The sequence below is a fragment of the Ovis aries genome, chromosome 6, assembly GCF_016772045.2.
Source record: "Ovis aries strain OAR_USU_Benz2616 breed Rambouillet chromosome 6, ARS-UI_Ramb_v3.0, whole genome shotgun sequence".
NCBI classification, from domain to species: domain Eukaryota; kingdom Metazoa; phylum Chordata; class Mammalia; order Artiodactyla; family Bovidae; genus Ovis; species Ovis aries.
In genome coordinates, this window is record NC_056059.1 from 26,996,838 (window position 1) to 27,019,264 (window position 22,427).

At 36.6% G+C, this 22,427-nt stretch overlaps 1 protein-coding gene across 1 annotated transcript in view; it reads left to right on the forward strand.

Annotated features, from left to right (window-relative positions):
- Positions 1-22,427, forward strand: part of STPG2 (sperm tail PG-rich repeat containing 2) — a 622,600-nt gene that overhangs the window by 25,469 nt on the left and 574,704 nt on the right. The window contains exons 9-10 of the mRNA XM_060417505.1: positions 12,442-12,554; positions 17,689-17,800. Coding sequence (XP_060273488.1) covers positions 12,442-12,554; positions 17,689-17,800 — 225 coding nt within the window. The remainder of the gene's footprint in view (positions 1-12,441; positions 12,555-17,688; positions 17,801-22,427) is intronic.

A 22,427-nucleotide genomic window follows, 5' to 3' on the forward strand; every position in this document is an offset into this window, starting at 1 on the left:
GTTTTTCTGGAACTCTCTTGCTTTTTTGATGATCCAGCGGATGTTGGCAATTTGATCTCTGGTTCCTCTGCCTTTTCTAAAACCAGCTTGAACATCTGGAAGTTCACGGTTCACGTATTGCTGAAGCCTGGCTTGGAGAATATTGAGCATTACTTTACTAGTGTGTGAGATGAGTGTCATTATGTGGTAATTTGAGCATTCTTTGGCAATGCCTTTCTTTTAGATTGGAATGAAAACTGATCTTTTCCAGTGGCCACTGTTGAGTTTTCCAAATTTGCTGGCATATTGAGTGCAGCACTTTCACAGCAACATCTTTCAGGATTTGAAATAGCTCAAGTGTAATTCCATCACCTCCACTACTTTGTTCATAGTGATGTCTCCTTAGGCCCACTTGACTTCACATTCCAGATGTTTAGCTCTAGGTGAGTGATCACACCATCATGGTTATCTGGGTCATGAAGATCTTTTTTTTTTAGTTTTTTATTTTTTAAATTTTAAAATCTTTAATTCTTACATGCGTTCCCAAACATGAACCCCCCTCCCACTTCCCTCTCCATAACATCTCTCTGGGTCATCCCCATGCACCAGCCCCAAGCATTTTTGTATAGATTTGTGTATTCTTGCCACTTCTTAATATCTTCTGCTTCTTTTAGGTCTATACCATTTCTGTCCTTTATTGAGCCCATATTTGTGTGAAATGTTCCCTTGGTATCTTTAATTTTCTTGAAGAGATCTCTAGTCTTTCCCATTCTGTTGTTTTCCTCTATTTTTTTGCATTAATCACTGAGGAAGGCCTTCTTATCTCTCTTTGCTATTCTTTGGAACTCTGCATTCAAATGGGTATATCTTTCCTTTTCTCCTTTGCCTTCACTTCCCTTCTTTTCACAGCTATTTGTAAGGTCTCTTCAGACTACCATTTTGCCTTTTTGCACTTCTTTTTCTTGGGATGGTCTTGATCACTGCTTCTTGTACAATGTCAGGAACCTCTGTCCATAGTTCTTCAGGCACTCTATCAGCTCTAATCCCTTGAATCTATTTGTCACTTCCACTGTATAACTGTAACGGATTTTATTTAGGTCATGCTTGAATGGTGGCTCAGATGGTAAAGCGTCTGCTTGCAGTGCAGGAGACCCGGGTTCAATCCCTGGGTCGGGAAGATCCCTGGAGAAGGAAATGGCAACCCACTCCAGTACTCTTGCTTGGAAAATTCCATGGATGGGGGAGCCTGGTAGGCTACAGTCCATGGGGTTACAAAGAGTCTGACATGGCTGAGCAACTTCATTTTGAGTGGTCTAGTGATTTTCCCTACTTTTTTCAATTTAAGTCTGAATTTGGCAATAGGAGTCCATGATCTGAGCCACAGTCAACTCCTGGACTTGTTTTTGCTGACTGTAGAGAGCTTCTTCATCTTTGTTTGCAAAGATAATCCATCTCATTTTGGTATTGACCATCTGATGATATCCATGTGTAGAGTGTTCCCTTGTGTTGTTCAAAGTGGGTGTTTCCTATGACCAGTGTGTTCTCTTGGCAAAACTCTATTAGCCTTGCCCTGCTTCATTCTGTACTCCAAGGCAAAACTTGCCTATTACTCCAGGTTTTCTTGACTTTCTACTTTGCATTGCAGTCCTCTATAATGAAAAGGACATCTATTTTGGGTGTTGATTCTAGAAGGTCTTGTAGGTCTTCATAGAAGCGTTCAACTTCAACTTCTTCAGCATTAGTTGTTGGGGCATAGACTTGGATTACTGTGCTATTGAATGGTTTGCCTTGGAAATGAACAAAGATCATTCTGTCATTTTTGAGATTGCATCCAAGTACTGCATTTTGGATTCTTTTGTTGACTATGATGGCTATTCCATTTCTTCTAAGGGATTCTTGGTCACCATAGTAGATATAGTGGTCATCTGAGTTAAATTCACCCATTCCAGTCCATTTTAGTTTACTGATTCCTAAAATGTTGATGTTCACTCGTTTGATCACTTCCAGTTTGCCTTGATTCATGGACCTAACATTCCAGGTTCCTAAGCAGTATTGCTCTTTTCAGCATCTGACTTTACTTCCATCATCAGTCACATCCACAACTGGGTGTTGTGTTTTCTTTGGCTCCTTCTCTTCATTCTTTCTGGAATTATTTCTCCACTGATCTCCAGTAGCATATTGGGCACCTATCGACCTGGGGAGTTCATCTTTCAGTGTCCTATCTTTTGCCTTTTCATACTGTTCATGGGGTCAAGGCAAGAATACTGAAGTGGTTTGCCATTCCTTTTTCCAGTGGACCACATTTTGAATCTTTACTACATTTAAATAACAAATATTTTTGTGTGATTTAAAACGTTTAAGTAAATGGTATCATCTGGTATGTAGATTGCTTCCTGTTTCACTTAATGCTATATTTTCTAGACTTAACTATATCAATATATTTTACCTAATTTATTCATTGTTTCCCGTTAGTGAATTTCTTTTTTTAAAAAAATTTATATGTTGAAAAAATTTAAGATTGGGAGAAAAGTAACAAGAATAATACAAGTAATTACTATATACTTTTCACTTAGATCCTGCAGTTAACACTTTATTACATTTGCTTTGTCATTTCCTCCATATTTATTTCTATCCTTATTAAGCAATTTGAGAGTACTGCATTTCAAACATGATGCCCCTTTATACCTAAATACGTTAATGTAGAACAAGAATCTCTATTATGAACACAATGATGATCAAAATCAGAAAAATTTCATTCATGTAATGCTATCATATAATCTATAGATATTTTTAAAGTATTGCTAATTATCTCAATGATATTCTTTAAAAATGAGTTTTGGTCTAGAGTGTTAATCTAGTATTATAAGCCACATTTAATTGTGTCTCCTTAGGTTCCTTTAGTTGGGAACAGTTCTTCAATCTTTCGTTGTGTTTTGTAGTCTTGACTTTTTAAAGAGTACGGAGTGTTTATTCTGTAGAATATGTTTCCATTTTGGATTTGTGTATGTTTTATCATGCTTAGGATAAGTTTATCTTTTTGGCTGGAATGAAAGTGATGTATCAGTGTATCACATAAAGAGGGACAGGATGTTTACTTATCTGGTAATTGGTGATGTTAACTTGAGGGGATGTCTTCCAGTTTTATCTACTATAAAGTTACTATTTTTAAAAATTATAAATATTTTGGAGAATTTACTTTAAGAATGAATAGATATGTTGTTCCTTATCAAACTCTCACCTATTTAACATCCATTGATGATGCCTGAATCAGTTTTATTGTGATGTTTATTAAATTATGGGTTTCTAATTCCATATTTTCCTTTAACATTTTTTGTTGGCATTTTAAAGAACAGCTTTATGTTCTTTCTCATTTATGTATTTATATCAGTGTGGGTTCTTAAATTCCTGTTTTACTCCAAAGGTTATAATTTACCACTCTCACTTTTTATTTTGAAGTTAAAATTATCTAATGTTGACCCTTGGGAGCCCTTTAAATCTGCTTATTGTGTTTTTGACATTCATTGAGCATTTCTTTATTTTATGGCACAATAAAATGCACCAGACCCATTTTGTTTTTTCCCTGCTCCAGTTGTTCAAATCAGTCATTTCCTCAAGAAGCCCTACTTTTTTAGTAGAGAATAATATTTCAAAAGAGTATCAGTACACTAGTGTTCTTGCCTGGAGAATCCCAGGGATGGGGGAGCCTGGTGGGCTGCCATCTATGGGGTCGCACAGAGTCGGACACGACTGAAGCGACTTAGCAGCAGCAGCAGGTATGTTTAGGATATCATTCCTTCTAGGCCATCTCAATGGACAGAGTTGTAAATCTATACTTTTTATTACTTGTTAAAAACTTTGAGCTTATATTGATCTCTCTGATTCCAGTTCAATGCCACATGTTTATTCCAGTATTTCCTTTGCCATATTTGAGCTCCTTTCTCTCACATAACCTGGCTCACAGTGTTCTCAGTATAGTTACTTATTTGCTTAATCTTATAAAACACTGAAAATGATTTCAGGATTGAAAACCATTTTCAGACTTGAGAAGGTACAAAGTTCTTACCTCTATGTGACCATGTGGTTCTATACAAGTGGGAAGTGAAAGCTCAGACAGATTTACTTATAAATTGCCAACTTGAATGTTGAAGGGGTGTTTCAACACATGCACAGAGCATGTCTGCAAAGGTTGGAGACTTACTGAAAGGGCATTAAAACCCCTGTCCAGCCATTACCCGGCCAGTTAGCTAACCAGACCAAGACTTTAGTGAACACGCATGACAGAGGATACAGAATTTAGAGGATTAGTTCAGGAAAATCATAGAACCAAACAAACAAACAAAAACAGAATTAGGGGCGGGAGGGAGAGTCTGATTTTTTAGTTTTCTCACTGAATTATCTCAGACGTCTGGTTTACAACATAATCATGAGATATACAAAGAACAAAAAGTATATGGTTCATATGCAGGAAAAGAAGCAATCACTAGAAACTGTTCTTGAGGAAGCCAGGATGTTGGATTTATTAGATAAAGTCTTTGTATCAACTAATTTAAATACAATCAAATAAGTAAAGGACTTGGGCTTCCCAGGGGTACAGTGGTAAAGCATCTGCCTGCCAATGCAGGAGACACAAGAGGTGTTAGTTCAGTCCCTGGGTCAGGAAGATCCCCTGGAGTAGGAAATGGCAGCTCACTCTAGTATTCTTGCCTGGAAAATCCCATGTACAGAGGAGCCTGGTGGGCTACAGTCCATGGGACTGCAAAAAGTCAGACACAACTGAGCAGCTGAGCGCATCAAACATCAAACATACCAATATAAGCATGGTGAGAGTCAAAGAAAGAAAAAGGGCAGAGGGAATATTTGAAGAAATAATAACTTGGAAACATCCCAAATTTGATGAAAAATAATCTACACATACAGGAAGCTCAATGAATTGCGAATAGTGTAAGTTCAAAGAGATGCACAGCTTGATATAGCACAAAATGTTGAATACCACAGACAATGAGAAATCTTGAAAGAAGCGAGAGACATGGCAAGGAATCCCTAAGAAGACTAGCAGTTTACTTATCAGAGAAAATGGAGGATGGAAGGCAATGAAGTGATATATTCAAAGTGCTGAAATAAAAATCATTGTTAATCAACAATTCTGTAGTCAGCAGAAAAATTCTTTGAAAATGAAAGCAAAATTAAGATTCTCAGGTAAACAGAAACCTATAGACTTTATTTCTAGGTCCTCAGGATGAAATGAAAGTTTATTAGATAATAGCTCAAATTCTATTTAAAGAATTAAAATACAAAGGTAAAGGTAAATATATAAGCTAGTATAATTTTATTTTTGGTTTATAATTCTCCTTTTTTGAAAATTTCTGTCATGAAACATAATAGAGATATATGTTCAAATACAGATATTCCAAGACCTGATAGATTGCTCCATAAAACTTACGAAGAACCAACTTACCTCTGGTAAAATGGAGAGTAAAGATTTTGAGGTTATATATACATCTCCTGTTCGCACCCTGAATCCTCATTTCTTTGTGGCTATGTGGCCTTTTTGTCCCAAGATTATTTTGCAGCCCTCTCTCTATGCCATACCTGGTTTTCCAGGCCTTGACTGGCCTATCATCCTGTCAGTCATACAAAAATAGTTTTCATCAACAGATAGTGCTGTTATCTTACATATTTGAGTAAGATATGCTTAGAAGAACAGTGGAGATAGTTCTGTAAAAATTGCACTGGAATGAATGGCAGTCCTGTGGTCTGATATAAGTATATTCTGTCCAAGGTAAAGGACAATGAAGAAACGTAGTGTAATGGAACTGGACTGCCTGGGTTTCTTTCTTTGCTTTTCTGCTTAATAGTTACTTGTCTTTGACCAAGTTTCTTAAGCTCTTTATGATGTTTCCTTATCTAATGTATCCTGGGAGAAAACTTTGATCTAATACATTGGAACTATCAATAATGTTTCTTTTTCACAATAGTCATTGATCCTTGGTCTTAGCTTAAACAGTTCTCTAGTCTTAAATCTCAAAATGTTATTCTTGTTTTAAAATTGTATTTTTTATATATGCTATTTCTTTTTTCAGAATAATATATCATCTATTAAAAGGCTTGAATAATGCCTCCACGCTTTCCTAGACGTATAAAACCTTTTTCACATGTGAATAAACACTAACATATAACTTTTGATTTCTTTTTGGTTAAATTCTTATTTATAGAAGAGAAAAATAAGAAAAATTATAATTTTAATAGGTCCAATTTATCTAATGCCATGTCTTAGTAATTACTGAGTCAGTTCAACTTGTATTTATTAGGGTAAAAAATCTAGAATGAATTTAAGGAAACATGTTTGTAGAAACATAGATTTACATATAAATTAAAGACATAATTGTTAAAATTCAAGAAGATTCAATAAAGCATAGCTGGAGTAGCTTAGTAGCTGGAGGCTTAAATTTCTTGTTTATTCCTGCAAAAAAAAAAAAATACGTGCCTCACAGACTATTTTCAAATTGATACTGTAGTAATGTTAATTCGAGTATTACCCAAATTTCTGATAATTCTGTATATCTCTTTAGCTGCTTTGTGAGCTTGTGCTATATGTGGGCCCAGTTTCCAGATATAAATATTAATAGAAAATTGAGAAAATAATCCAAGAGATAGGTATTATTGTGATTATTCACTGAGTCATTGAAATAACATCTGCTGAAGGTATTTTATATACCTTAACTATGGAAGCACCTGTAAAGTTAAAAGCTATATAAGACTCAAGCCACCAAATCATTTTAAGCTATATTTAATCTATAAAGGAAAATTCTGTATAAGTTATTTTGTATAACATTTTGAATTATAAAATTTGACTTCTTTCCCTTTTTAAAAAGAAGAGCCCAGGGAACCATTGGAAATTTGCTTTTCAGAGGTGGATTTTGCAAGCAGGGTTTTGCGGCTGGAATTATGACACTGACATGCTTGCTAATAATAACATGTTGGGAACTACCTGTGTGCTGCCACACTGGAGTGCAGTCTATTAGTGTTTGAACTGCTGCACCTCGGAACTTGTAATTCTTCACAAATTCTCTTTCTTCACTTAATTATGGGAAAGACATGAGGAGAAAGTTTCATAGCCCCTTCATTTATTTCACTGTCAGTGAAAGTGGCAGTTAGTAATTCTTCAAGTTATATTACATCATTCACTTAAAATAATGGAGCTTCTTGCTGAGTTTGCTTCAATTAGGTCATATTTTATTTGCTAATGATTTTAAAGTTAACAATGTCCTTGAAGGACGGTGTTGTCAACACATCTTGACATAAAGAGAATGTGATATAGAACTAAGAGTATGTCAATTTATTCTTTATTTTCTGTTTGTATTTTAAAAAGACTTTAAAATTAATTTTCCAATTGAACATTTATGGGAGAACTGCAAAGGTTAGTGAATTAAGTAGTTCACGTGGTTTAAATGAAATAAATTTCAGTGTATACACAGGAAAAGGATTTTGCTGGTATCTTGAATGGTGTGTGTGTGTTTAAGTATGTTTGTGTGTACATAATCTTTCCTTCTGTTGGGTTGGTTTTAAGAATTTTTAAACAGTTAACCTGCAAAATCCCAATGATTAACCTGAAGAAAGCTTCTTGGACCTAATTCTACTTGAATATAGTTTCTCCTGAAATGTTATGTTGAAGCAGTTACTATAAAACTAACATATTTTTCAGTTCAGTTCAGTTGCTCAGTCGTGTCCAACTCTTTGCAGCCTTATGGACTGCAGCATGCCAATCCTCCCTGTCCTTCACCAACTCCCGGTGTTTATTCAAACTTATGTCCATTGAGTCGGTGATGCCATCCAACTATGTCATCCTCCATCATCCCCTTTCCCCCCCCCCTTCAATCTTTCCTAGCATCAGAGTCTTTTCCAATGAGCCACTTCTTCCCAGCAGGTGGCCAAAGTATTGGAGTTTTGGCTTCAGCATCAGTCCTTCCAGTGAATATTCAGGACTGATTTCCTTTAGGATGGACTAGTTGGATCTCTTTGCAGTCCAAGGGACTCTCAAGAGTCTTCTCCAACACTACAGTTCAAAAGCATCAGTTCTTGGGCTATCAAATTTTATAGCCTCAAATTTTTTAGGCTATAAAAATATAATGTTAAGGATGGCTTGTCAAAATGCTCTGTGTTAAAATACGAGTTTTATTTTTAAAAATCTATAAGCTATAGCAAATCAATAGATGTGTTCCTGCCTGAAAGATAGAAAATATCTGGCACATCTAACCTGGCTATATTATATTAAAAGAGTTCTACATTTATTTTATTACTTATTATGCCTAAAATCTTCACAATTATGAAATTTTGCTTTATTTCAAAGTAAAAATAAAGTACAACACAAATGAGAAAACTTTCTTTCTGACATCAAAACTGTATATGTACTTTAAAATCCATGCCTCTATTAAGTAATTTCATTTGAAAGGTGGTCTAGAACATATCTTCACAAAAAAAGTGTTGTAGGGCTCAGCACTGTTTCCTTTTTGAAGCCCTCTGGGGTACAGCAGTTTTCAGAGTTGCCACTTACCCAAAGGAACAGGCTGCTTTGTAGCTACTCTAGTGGGTAGCATGGTTTCTTCCAGGACTCCTCTTTTACCATCTGCTACTCTGTTGGTCATGTCAGGCTGTGCTGTTTTTCTGTGCTGTTCTGCTAGGTGTTATGGTGTTTGTCTTTGCACGCTAGACCCAAAGCCTTTGGATGGTCTGACTACCTTTATTTCCTTTTGTGTTACATTCAGAGGTGCTAGAGTGGTGTATAAGCTCTATGCATTAGAGAGATTGGTGGGATAGCCCTTTTAATTTTTATTTATAGCTCTGTTCCTTCTAGGATGGACAAGGATCTGGGTTTGGGAATCATATATCAACCTATTTATAATAATATCATCATCTTGCTTTAATTTGGTGCTTTATAGAGTGTTATAACTACATAGTGTGTTCAAGCTAAGCATCCCTAGTGAAGAAGGGAAATACTTCTCTGCTCTTTGCATTGTAGTTTGTTAGAAGGAATCTGTATACCAATTAGCTAAGCCAGCAAGATGACTTACAGTGCTGGAAATATTCCTAGTGGAAATAAGGATCAATCCTTTTAATTTATGTAACAAGTTTTCCCAGGCTTCATTGGATTGTGGGTACTAATTAGCATCACAGTTATGTTCAGTTAAGCTCAGTCGCTCAGTCATGTCCGACTCTTTGCGACCCCATGAATCGCAGCACACCAGGCCTCCCTGTCCATCACCAACTCCCAGAGTTTACCCAAATTCAGGTCCATCGAGTCGGTGATGCCATCCAGCCATCTCATCCTCTGTCATCCACTTTTCCTCCTGCCCCCAGTACCTCCCAGCACCAGAGTATTTTCCAATGAGTCAGCTCTTCGCATGAGGTGGCCAAAGTACTGGAGCTTCAGCTTTAGTATCATTCCTTCCAAAGAACACCCAGGGCTGATCTCCTTTAGAATGGACTGATTGGATCTCCTTGCAGTCCAAGGGACTCTCAAGAGTCTTCTCCAACACCACAGTTCAAAAGCATCAATTCTTCAGCTCTCAGCTTTCTTCACAGTCCAACTCTTACATCCATACATGAGCATTGGAAAAACCATAACCTTGACTAGACCTTTGTTGGCAAAGTAATGTCTCTGCTTTTCAATATGCTATCTCGGTTGGTCATAATGCATATTGTCTCCTCCTGTTGATGTGGTGGAACTCAAGCCTTCTTCAAAGTTCTCCTTCACAGAAGCTTCTAGAAGGGCTGTCTCAACTATGCTCCTGAACAAGTCTGTTTCCACTGAGACAGCTTCTGCTGCCCCAGGCACTTTAGTCCCTTGCCGGATGGTGCTCTCTGCTGAGCATTTCTGCTCATGTACTCCATCATAGTGAAAGCTGCATAGTGAGCTGAGGTGAAGTCAGGCGATTATGCTCTTCTCTCTGTGTTACACTCTAATAGCTAGAAGGGTCTAAAAGTAGCACTGCTTTTTACCAGTGTTTTAATGAATTAGATCTTTTAGATTTTGCACTCCACAGAACAGAGGCGTAAATCCACTGGGGGATTGTGTTGTACAAGGCAAATTCAGTCAGCAGAAAAGACTACGAAGTAGTAAGCATTGCCACTCTTTGGACCGTAAGATTTTCTTACTGGATGTGGGTTATCATGATTAGCTGCTTCCCATAGGATTACTTTTGCATTTACCTTCTGGTTGATTTGTTCTGTTAGTTCACTGGACATTCCAAAATATGTCTGAATCTTATATGGACATAGCTAGTAACTCGCTGTTTCTATACCCTCAGCTCCAACATCCTCCACCACCCCAAGAAAGGAGACTTAGTAATTCAATTTCTGTCTCAGATTACCATCTATGATGAATGAATCAACAAAGGTTCCATTTCATTTCACTCAAACATCACAGTTCTGTCAGATGGTGTTTGCCTCTGTTTAATTGTTTAAGGTCAGGTGGGTGCAAAAGGAAAAGTTTAGTTTTATTGATTTTGTATTTTATAGTATTTGAGGGCTAGTTGTTAGTGGTGAGTTCTAGGAAATAAAAGATGTTTTCACATAGTAGGAAATCTTAGTGCTATAGCAGCTTATTTTTGAATTTTGTTGTGGCACCTTTCTGGAGTGATGCCTGTCTAACTAGGAAGTCTGTCTTTGTTAGGGCCTAATGGCAGTGCTTCCAGTTTATTTCCAACCATCTGTGGCAGGAATGGAATGGGTTTTAGCATTCTTTCTTCACTTCATGTAATGGCACTGGTGCAAATAAATCTCTAAGGTTATTAGTAATTTTGAGAATTACTCTGTACTCACTACCCATGAGTCTGTCCTTACCTCTAGTATCTATCTTCCTGGGCATATTAATAGGGTTCAGCTGAGGTTTCGTTCACATGCAGCAAGGTCTTTTTCTGGTTCTAGTCTCTGCTGTGCTATATTTTCCAGAAATTCCTTGAAGTGGAATGTGAATGTGAACGATACCTTCTCTTAGTTTCTGAAGAAGAAAAAAGAAAGAAAAGAGTGAAAGTCTTTCAGTTGTGTCCAACTCTTTGCAACTGTACCGTCCATGGAATTCTCCACGCCAGAATACTGGAGTGGGTAGCCATTCCCTTCTCCAGGGGATCTTCCCAATGCAGGGATTGAACCCAGGTCTCCCGCATTGCAGGTGGATTCTTTACCAGCACTGATAATTTGAGTCTATTTTACACTCTTCTTTTGAGGTTCTGGCGGGAATCTGATTTGATTCACCAGTCTGAACTAGAATTTTGTCTTCTTAACATTTAATCACTATTTATTTAATTAATATTGCTTATAATGGTAATTGAGAGAGATTGGTTCCACTGTTCGAGAATAGCAATGATCACTTAGAACAACTGGCATGCTGTTTTATGCAGTTAAACTAAAAGTTTATGTTACTGGGATTTTATTCATTGTATTTATATAGTGTTTTAATAATCCATTCCTATTTTAAAGCTGTATTTTTACAAATCTGAATTAAAAGTTAAATAGACTAGAGTTTAACTTTACATCAGTTAAAAAAATAAGATTTTATAAATTTTAAAAATGATTACTCAACATAACAGAATTCCTATAAGAAACACTGCTGTTCTTGTTTCATATTATATTATTAGTGTCTAGTGAAAGCAGGTGTTTTTACCTTCTCTGAAACAAAGTCTTCAGTGAGTCATGCTTAATTTTGGTATTTATTATAGTGGATGTGAAGGAAGATGATTGCTGATTTCTCATGCCACAAATGACTTCTTTGGTGTTAAAGTACTGATCCTGATCTCAAATAGTAACTATAAAATGAACGGAGTTTAATTTTTGTTGTGCATTTGTTACTATAAGAAAATTTTATGTGAATATCTTATAGACTTAAATATCAAGTAATTAGACATTTTCTAGTATCTGTTGGTGATGTTTGAATTCTAATTTAATTTCTATTTAATTAAGTCATTATTGTTAGACTTTGCCTAAATCATGCAATTCTGCCCTTCCTCCCTGATTTAAACGGTAAGGAGCTGATTTTCATTACCCTTAAGGATTTAGGTTGTTGAGTGTACTGCCTAGAGCAAAGCTGTTCATATTGGTTGAGGTTATGATGGAGAAGGAAATGGCAACCTAGTCCAGTATTCTTGCCTGGAGAATTCTGTGGACAGAGGAGTCTGGCAGGCTACAGTCCAGGGGGTCGTAAAGAGTCAGACACAACTGAGCAGCTTTCACTTTCATGCTTAGCTAGAGGTCCTTCTCTGGGAATCCTGGTTGACTTAGGAGTGGAATAGGATACAGTGATAACTTAGGTTATCTAAGTTATCATGATAACCTATATCAGAGAAGATTCTAGCATTTACCAGGGGAAACTCATTGACTAAGGCTATCCTTGCTTTAGACTTGAGTAAAGTTAAACTTTGTTTCATGATTTATATAAACTCTCTCTCACCCACCCTTTTTGTTTAAAAGGATTTTTCCAATGCAACTTTGAAATACAAGGGGATACATTTTGGCAACTCTTTGGGAAGACTTCAATTACCTATAACTTCAGGGCCTGGTCCTGGACAATATGATATAACCCAGTAAGTAAAAAAATAGTATACTTTTACTGTAGTTTTTGACTAATAATTTAGACTAGGTTATGCTGTTATGAAAGGAAAAATCAGTATAAAATACTTAAAGAAATATTATACTTTAGGCTAAGCTATGTGAAAACTATTGCTTTTTCAGTCTGCCAGATCCTGTGCTACCTGTTTTACTGTATTAACTCATTTAATATTCACATGTCTCTGTGTAGTTTCTATTGTTATGTGTATTTATTAGTGAAAAATGAGTCAGAGAAGAAATAACATATTTAATATCATGTAGCTGTTGAGTGGCAGAAGTTAATATATAGCCCATGTGTCTAAGTACTAAAATATGCTGTCTTTAATTACAAGATAGATAAAAGTTCAGGAAAAATATAAAAGTAGGTGACCCCAGGATTCTTTATCTTGTTCCTGGCTCTGGTGTCCATTCTTCTGACTAATGATAGATTGAGAAGGCATTCTCACTTTGAGTCAGAGCCATAACATTAGGTTGAAGGTAATATTTACAAAGTCTAACTAGGAAATACATTTCTTGTAAAATAACTGTCTTTATTTTTTTTTCTACTCTTATCTTAGATGTGAGTACAGTCTTAGATATGAGTCCATGGAGGCCAAAATTGACTAATAAATACAATGTTCTCAGAAGCTATAGCTGCTTTCCATGATTTAGTTTTTTTTTTTTTTAATAGGTTCCAGCTTATGTGCCTGATCCTTTCTCTCTCATACAATGAATTTTCTCATAGGAAGTCCCACAATGATTACCTCCAGTTAATTTGCTGGACACATTCAGATACACATGTATACCAGCAGTGGACATAGCTTAGACTCTTGCTTAAACTCCCCTGCTACTGTTCATTCATTGAACAAACATTGTTTGAATTCTTGCTATAACCTAGTAATGAACTTAGTAACTGAGAATAAAAAGAATAAAACATGGTCCTTGTTTTAGGGAATTTATGCCCTGTTCTAGTGTCCTTTTCTTTGTTCACTTTCCTAGTATGGGAGATATGCCATGTATTTTTATTTTTTAGTAGTTACACTAGAAACTTAACATGTATAAACTTAACATGTATACACAGATTGTTGCTGCTAAGTCGCTTCAGTCGTGTCCAACTCTGTGCAACCCCATAGACAGCAGCCTGCTAGGCTCTTCTGTCCTTGGGATTCTCCAGGCAAGAACACTGAAGTGGGTTGCCATTTCCTTCTCCATTGCATGAAAGTGAAAAGTGAAAGTGAATTCGCTCAGTCGTGCCCGACTCTTAGCAACCCCATGGACGCAGCCTATAAGGCTCCTCCATCCCTGGGATTTTCCAGGCAAGAGTACTGGAGTGAATTGCCATTGCCTTCTCTGATATATAGTAATGGGATCTAAATTTAATCTTTGTCATTCCAAATAAAGCAAAGTCTGTCAAATGCTCTTAATGGTGTGCATTTCCTTGACATAATACTTTTGTTAGTACTTTACTCTTTCTTCTTTCAGTTTGGCTGGTTGGTTCCCTATATGTCTGCCTGCCCATCAGTTTTATTGAGGTTTTGTCAACATTAGGCAAAATTAACCCTTTTTTAGGGTATGTAGTTCTGTGATGATTTTTTTCCATTTCATTATACATCTAACTGAGTACCTCAGGCATGACCAGTATTCTAATTATGTTGCTCTAATTTTGCTTGCTATTTTCTTTATCACAGTCACTTTTACTTCTCTAGCCCTGTCCTGCTCCCATTCTCATCCTAGTTTTTAAATGTTACTTTCTTTTTTATCTTTGTTACTTGTCTTATTTCTTCCTTTTCTTCTGTTCGCATTTTCACTTTGCTAGTAGTACTCTTGCCTGGAAACTCCCATGGATGGAGGAGCCTGGTGGGCTGCAGTCCATGGGGTTGCTGAGGGTCGGACATGACTGAGCGACTTCACTTTCACTTTTCACTTTCGTGCATTGGAGAAGGAAATGGCAACCCACTCCAGTGTTCTTGCCTGGAGAATCCCAGGTACTGGGGAGCCTGGTGGGCTGCTGTCTATGGAGCTGCACAGAGTCGGACACGACTGAAGTGACTTAGCAGCAGCAGCAGCAGCAGTAGGAATGTATCCATATATATTGCACTCCTAACTGCTTCAGATGGTTCATCATTTCCATAATTTGTCTACTCTTTGGTTTGCTGCCTTCACTGTATCTTTTATTTGGACTTGTTTTAGCTCCTTCTGGTAGTCAATATTTTATACCATTTTTTCTTTATTACTTCTTGTTTATTGATTGAGTCATAATTACTCTGGGAGATTTGATATGGTATAAAAATGGAAATACTTGCTGGATGGGAGGAGAGTTTGGGGGAGCATAGATATGTGTAGTTACACTAGAAGTATAGTGTAATTATATTTCTCAATCCTCATCCCAATTCCCAAGAAGGCTAGTACTAAATATTGTGCTAACCATTGGACAGTGGCATTCATCTCCTGTGCTAGTAAGGTTAAGCTTAAAATCTTGAATGCTCGGCTTCAGCATTATGGAAACCGAGAACTTCCAGATGATGAAGCTGGGTTTAGAAAAAGAAGGGGAACCAGAGATCAAATTGCCAACATTTGCTGTATCACAGGGAAAACTAGGGAATTCCAGAAAAACAGCTACCTCTGTTTCATTGACTCTGCCAAAACCTTTAACTATGTGGATCATAATAAACTGTGGAAAGATCTTAAAGAGATTGGAATACCAGACTATCTTACCTGTCTCCTGAGAAACCTATAAGTGGGTCAAAAAGCAACAGTTAGAACCCTGTATTGAACAGCTGAGTGGTTCAAGATTGAGAAAGGAGTATGGCAGGACTGTTTGCTGTCACCTTGTTTGTTTAATTCATACGCTGAGCACATCCTTGAGAAATGCTGGCTGGATGAGTTACAAACTGGAATCAAGATAGGTGGGAGAAACATCAACAACCTCAGATATGCGGATTATACCACTCTAATGTCAGAAACCAAAGAAGAACTAAAGCACCTCTTGATGAGAATGAAGGAGGAGAGTGAAAGACCTGGCTTAAAAATAAATATTAAAAAAACTAAGATCATGGCATCCAGCCCCATTACTGCAAGGCAAATAGAGGGAGGAAAGGTGGAAACCATGACAGATTTCCTCCTCTTGGGCTCCAAAAATCACTGTGGATAGTGACTGCAGCCATGAAATCAGAAGACGTTTGCTTCTTGGCAGGAAAGCTATGACAAACCTAGACACTGTGTTGAAAAGCAGAGGCATTACTCTGCCGACAAAGGTCTGTAAAGTCGAAGCTATCATCTTCCCATTGGTCACATACACTGTGAGAACTGGATTGTAAAGAAGGCGGGGTCCTAAGAACTGATGCCTTTGAACTGTGGTGCTGGACAAGACTCCTGAGAGTCCCTTGGCCAGCAAGGAGATAAAACAAGTCAATCTTAATGGAAATCAACCTTGAATGCTCACTGGAAGGACTGATGCTGAAGTTGAAACTCCAGGATTTTGGTCATCTGATGCCAACAGTTGACTCATTGGAAAAGTCCCTGATGCTGGGAAAGATTGAGGGCAGAAAGAGAAGAGGGTGTCAGAGGATGAGATGGCTGGATGGCATCACCAATGCAGTGGACATGAATTTGGGCAACTTTGGGAGATGGTGAGGGACAGAGAGGCCTGGCATGCTGCAGTATATGGGGTCACAAGGAGTCGGATACGACTGGGTAACTGAACAACAAGAAGAAGATAGATGTAGATGTATGGTTGAGTCCCTTTGCTGTTCACCTGAAACTATCACGTTAATCAGCCATACTCCAATACAAAATAAAAAGTTTAAAAAATGGAAATATTTGACTATTCTAAATGGAAAGATAGGCCTATAGGTTTTTTTTTTTTAATTTGGGAAACAGACCTAAATGATATGTGACTCTTTTGATATCCCTAGTATAAATATTTTTATCCATAAAACTATTTTGAAAATGTTTGTTGAATTTTGTGTAAAAAAAAAATCAACGAAGTCAGCATTTAATAGTGAACTGAGATGTTCTATGCATTGTTTAACTCATAGTAATGTGTAAACAAAAAAGTAATGACAATTATGTAACCTAAGCATTTGTTTTTCTATTATCTGTTTTATAATCTGCTTATGTTCAATATAGCTCATTGGAAATGTTTAATGTGAAACTGTTTCCCCAGAATTCTGTTTAAGAATTAGAAAAACTGTATGCCACCAAACACTTCACATATAATTATCTGCTCTAATCATTATGACTTTGAGAATTGGTTATTAATATTTCTAATTATAGAAGAAGAGTCAAATCTGAAGTTTAGAGAAGTTAGGTGATTTGTGCAAGGTCACGTAGCTAGTAGGCAGCAATCTTAGGATACACATCAGGCTGTCTTACTTCAGAGCTGTTGCTTACTTGGTTTATTAATCTCACTTGTAAGTAAGTAAAGTAAAGTTGCTCAGTTGTGTCCGACTCTTTGCGACCCCATGGACTGTAGCCTATCAGGCTCCTCCGTCCATGGGATTTTCCAGGCAAGAGTGCTAGAGTGGATTGCCATTTCCTTCTCCAGGGGATCTTCCCAACCCAGGAATCGAAGCCGGGTCTCCCACATTGCAGGCAGATGCTTTACCGTCTGAGCCACCAGGGAACTTGAGGTTGTGTAAATTTCAGGGAAAATAAGCTTCCTTTTCATTTTCAAAGATCTTTCTTTATGCCTTTTTTCCTGATTGTCATGTGATATAAGTAGCATTAATTGTTTTCCCCTTGGGACTTCCCTAATGGCTCAGCAGGTAGAGAATCTGCCTGCAATTCAGGAGACGCAGGAGGCACAGGTTCAATCCCTGGGTCAGGAAGATCCCCTGGAGGAGGGCATGGCAACCCACTCCAGTATTCTTGCCTGGAGAATCCCAGGGACAGAGGAGCCTGGCAGGCTACAGTCCACAGGGCTGCAAGGAGTTGGACATGACTCAAGTGGCTTAGCACCTACTGAGGATATATTGGCCTAACAACACCCAGATGTGTTTATCATCAAGAACATGATCTTACTGAATACTTTTTAAGCAGGAAATATTGGTGTAAAAATATTCTCTTAGCTTATATAGACATTTATATATTTGAAATTGAGAATAAGTTTTTTTTTCTTGATTTTTAAAGGAAAAAGCCACCTCATTATGAAAATGTAAACATCAAGAAAGATCAACAGCAAAATAGTCGCTCAAATCTCCGACGACTTTATGAAGTAAAAATATTGAAGGAAGAAAAAGAGGTAAATTAAAAATTAGCCATTTCATCTGCTTTCTAGATTTTAAGATAATTGAATCTTAAAACAAAGTTAGAGTACTCTTAGATGTACTGTGCCTGGTAGGTAGTGGTCATTCAGTGAATTTTGTGGAAGGAACTAAGGAACTATATTTAAAATTTCCTTCAAGTGATCACTATTTCCGCTTGAGCACCTCTTGTGATTAAAAACTCCATACCCCTGAGGTTTCTTGTTCCAGTAGTAGACTACTCTGTTTCTTACAATTTCCTTCCTAAATGGACTTAAATTTACCTGCTTGCTGTCTTCTTAATTCTCCCTTTTCCTATGACTTCTCTTGAATCTGCCTTCAAACCTTTGCTCATAAGGATAAATGTTCTAAATACCTTTGATTTTTCTCAGTATTTAACTTCAAGATAACTTATCTTCCTTTGAGGTTATTGGGGATCTTCAGTTTTTGACTTTTTCTCTCTTTGAAATAGAGAACTAAGAATAATATTCTTGGTATAGAGTCTGAATAGTACCTAGTTTTTATTTTCATTGTTCTAGGTAGCTTATATTTATTAATATAAAGCTCTAAATGCCATTAACTTTTTTTTGTAGCTATGCTTCAGTTTAATCATTTGGAACTTGCAGTCATAAAAACCTTGGATATTTTGTAGTCACAGAAACCTTGAATTTTTTTAAAGTTTATATTTAAACTTAAAAACTTGAAGGTCATAGGATAAACATTTCAAAATGGATCCATTTAGAGGAAGGATAAATGATTCTCAATTGAGAAATCAATGAGTATTTCAATAAGAATTTTCTCTGCATTTGATTTCCTTGGTTTTTCCTCTGAATATTAATCAGCAGTGAAAAATATTGCTTATAGAGTTATTAGAAAAAGATACATTAACAGGGAAATATAATGCAGTTGTTTTCATAGAATAATAATTATAAATTTCAAACAAGATAAAAAAAGTGTTAATTTAGAATCATGAGAGAGATTGGTCTGTTATATTGTAATGTGTTTGTCTGGTTTTAGTATTAAGGTAGTACTGACCTCATACAATGAGTTAAGTGTTCCTTCTACTTGTGTCCTCTGAAAGAGACTGTAGAGAATTGGTATAATTTTTTCCCCTAAATGTTTGGTAGAATTTACCAGTGAACTCATCTGGGTCTGGTACTTTTAGTTTTGGAAGGCTGTCTTGATTTCTTTAATAGATTTAAACCTATTCAGATTATCTGTTTCTTCTTATGAGAAGTTGGCAGTTGAACCTTTTAAGGAAGTGGTTTGTTTCATCTAGGTTATCAAATTTGTGGGCATAGAGTTGTTCATAACATTCCTTTATTCTTCTAATGTATATGGGGTCTATAGTTATGTCTCCCCCTTCATTTATAATATTAGTGATTTATGTCTTCTCTCATTTTTCTTAATTTGCCAGGTGAGAGGTTTATAAATTTTATTGATCTTTTCGAAGAACCAGCTTTTGGTTTTGTTGCTTTTCTCTGTTCATTTCTTAGCTTTAATTTCATTGATTTTTTTCTCTAATTCTTAATTAGAATTAATTCTTAATTAAATTAATTCTTAATTTCTTTTTTGGGTATTATTTTGGTATTTAATATTTTACTTGGGTATTTAATATTTTATTTTGTATTTGCTCTTTCAAAATTTTTTCCTAAGGTGGTGACTTAGATGCTCATATGTGTTTTTAGTGGTATAAATTTCCCTGTAAGAGCTGTTTATCCTGTATCTCACAACTTTTGATTGTTTCTGTATTCATTTTCATTTAGTTCAAAATGTTTTAAAATTTCTCTTGAGATTTCTTCTTTGATCCGTGTATTATTTAGAATTGTGATGCTTAATCTCCATGTATTTTGTGAGTTTCCATTCATCTTTCTGTTTTTGGTTTCTAATTTAATTCTACATGGTCTGAGAACAGATGTATGATTTCTTTTTTTTTTTTTTTGATTTCTCATTATTTTTATTGTTAAAATAATAAAGGTCGAAAGAGTCCAGTAGAACTTGGCTCACTGTTTCTCCAGCCTATTTTTACTCCTCCTTCCTTTCTTAACTCTTACGACTTTTGTCTCCTTTCTTGACTTTTACTGCTTGTGTCTCCTTTTTTTTTTTTTAATATTTTAGTTTTTTATTTTTAAAAATTTTAAAATCTTTAATTCTTACATGCATTCCCAAACATGAACCCCCCTCCCACCTCCCTCCGCATAACATCTTCCTGGGTCATCCCCATGCACCAGCCCCAAGCATGCTGCATCCTGCGTCAGACATAGACTGGCGATTCAATTCACATGATAGTATACATGTTAGAATGTCATTCTCCCAAATCATCCCACCCTCTCCCTCTCCCTCTGAGTCCAAAAAGTCCGTTATACACATCTGTGTCTCTTTCCCTGTCTTGCATACAGGGTCGTCATTGCCATCTTCCTAAATTCCATATATATGTGTTAGTATACTGTATTGGTGTTTTTCTTTCTGGCTTACTTCACTCTGTATAATCGGCTCCAGTTTCATCCATCTCATCAGAACTGATTCAAATGAATTCTTTTTAACGGCTGAGTAATACTCCATTGTGTATATGTACCACAGCTTTCTTATCCATTCATCTGCTGATGGACATCTAGGTTGTTTCCATGTCCTGGCTATTATAAACAGTGCTGCGATGAACATTGGGGTACATGTGTCTCTTTCAATTCTGGTTTCCTCGGTGTGTATGCCCAGCAGTGGGATTGCTGGGTCATAAGGTAGTTCTATTTGCAATTTTTTAAGGAATCTCCACACCGTTCTCCATAGTGGCTGTACTAGTTTGCATTCCCACCAACAGTGTAGGAGGGTTCCCTTTTCTCCACACCCTCTCCAGCATTTATTGCTTGCAGATTTTTGGATCGCAGCCATTCTGACTGGTGTGAAGTGGTACCTCATTGTGGTTTTGATTTGCATTTCTCTAATAATGAGTGATGTTGAGCATCTTTTCATGTGTTTGTTAGCCATCCGTATGTCTTCTTTGGAGAAATGTCTATTTAGTTCTTTGGCCCATTTTTTGATTGGGTTGTTTATTTTTCTGGAGTTGAGCTGCATAAGTTGCTTGTATATTTTTGAGATTAGTTGTTTGTCAGTTGCTTCATTTGCTATTATTTTCTCCCATTCCGAAGGCTGTCTTTTCACCTTGCTTATATTTTCCTTTGTTGTGCAGAAGCTTTTAATTTTAATTAGATCCCATTTGTTTATTTTTGCTTTTATTTCCAGCATTCTGGGAGGTGGATCATAGAGGATCCTGCTGTGATTTATGTCTGAGAGTGTTTTGCCTATGTTCTCCTCTAGGAGTTTTATAGTTTCTGATCTTACATTTAGATCTTTAATCCATTTTGAGTTTATTTTTGTGTGCGGTGTTAGAAAGTGATCTAGTTTCATTCTTTTGCAAGTGGTTGACCAGTTTTCCCAGCACCACTTGTTAAAGAGATTGTCTTTACTCCATTGTATATTCTTGCCTCCTTTGTCAAAGATAAGGTGTCCATATGTGTGTGGATTTATCTCTGGGCTTTCTATTTTGTTCCATTGATCTATATGTCTGTCTTTGTGCCAGTACCATACTGTCTTGATGACTGTGGCTTTGTAGTAGAGCCTGAAGTCAGGCAAGTTGATTCCTCCAGTTCCATTCTTTCTCAAGATTGCTTTGGCTATTCGAGGTTTTTTGTATTTCCATACAAATCTTGAAATTATTTGTTCTAGTTCTGTGAAAAATGTGGCTGGTAGCTTGATAGGGATTGCATTGAATTTGTAAATTGCTTTGGGTAGTATACTCATTTTCACTATATTGATTCTTCCAATCCATGAACATGGTATATTTCTCCATCTATTAGTCTGTTAAATTTGTGAAAGTGTGTTTGTGACTCAAAACGTGGTCTGTCTTGGGAAATGTTCTGTATGAGCTTGAGAAGAATGAATTCTGCTGTTGTTGGATGAAGTAGCATGTAGGTGTCAATTACATCTAGTTGACTGATGGTGTTATTGAGTTCAAGAGTGTCCTTATGGATTTTATGCCCACTGGTCTGTCCACTTCTGAGAGAGGGTGAAGTCTCCAAATGTGATAGGGAATTCATTTATTTCTCCTTGCAATTCTGTCAGTTTTTGCCTCATTTAGTTGATGCTCTGTTGTTAGGTGCCTACACCTTAATGATTATTACGTCTTTTTAGAGAACTGACCCCTTTACCATTATGTAATGACCTTCTTTATCTCTGATAATTATTTTTACTTTGAAGTATACTCTTTCTGAATAAAAAGCTTTCTCTGGTGGCTCAGATGGTAACGAATCTGCCTGCAATGCAGGTAGATCTGGATTTGATCCCTAGGTTGGGAAGATCCCTCAGAGAAGAAAATGGCTACCCACACCAGTATACTTGCATGGAGAATTCCATGGACAGAGGAGCCTGGTGGGCTACGGTCCATGGGGTTGCAAAGAGATGGACACAACTGAACAACTAACACTTTCACTCTTGCTTTCTTTTGATTAGTATTAATGTGATATATTGTCCTCTATCCATTTACTTTACATTTATATGTCTTTATATTTAAAGTGGGATTTTTGTAGACAAGGCTTACTATACAAGAATAGTGGTATCTTTGATCCACTCTGA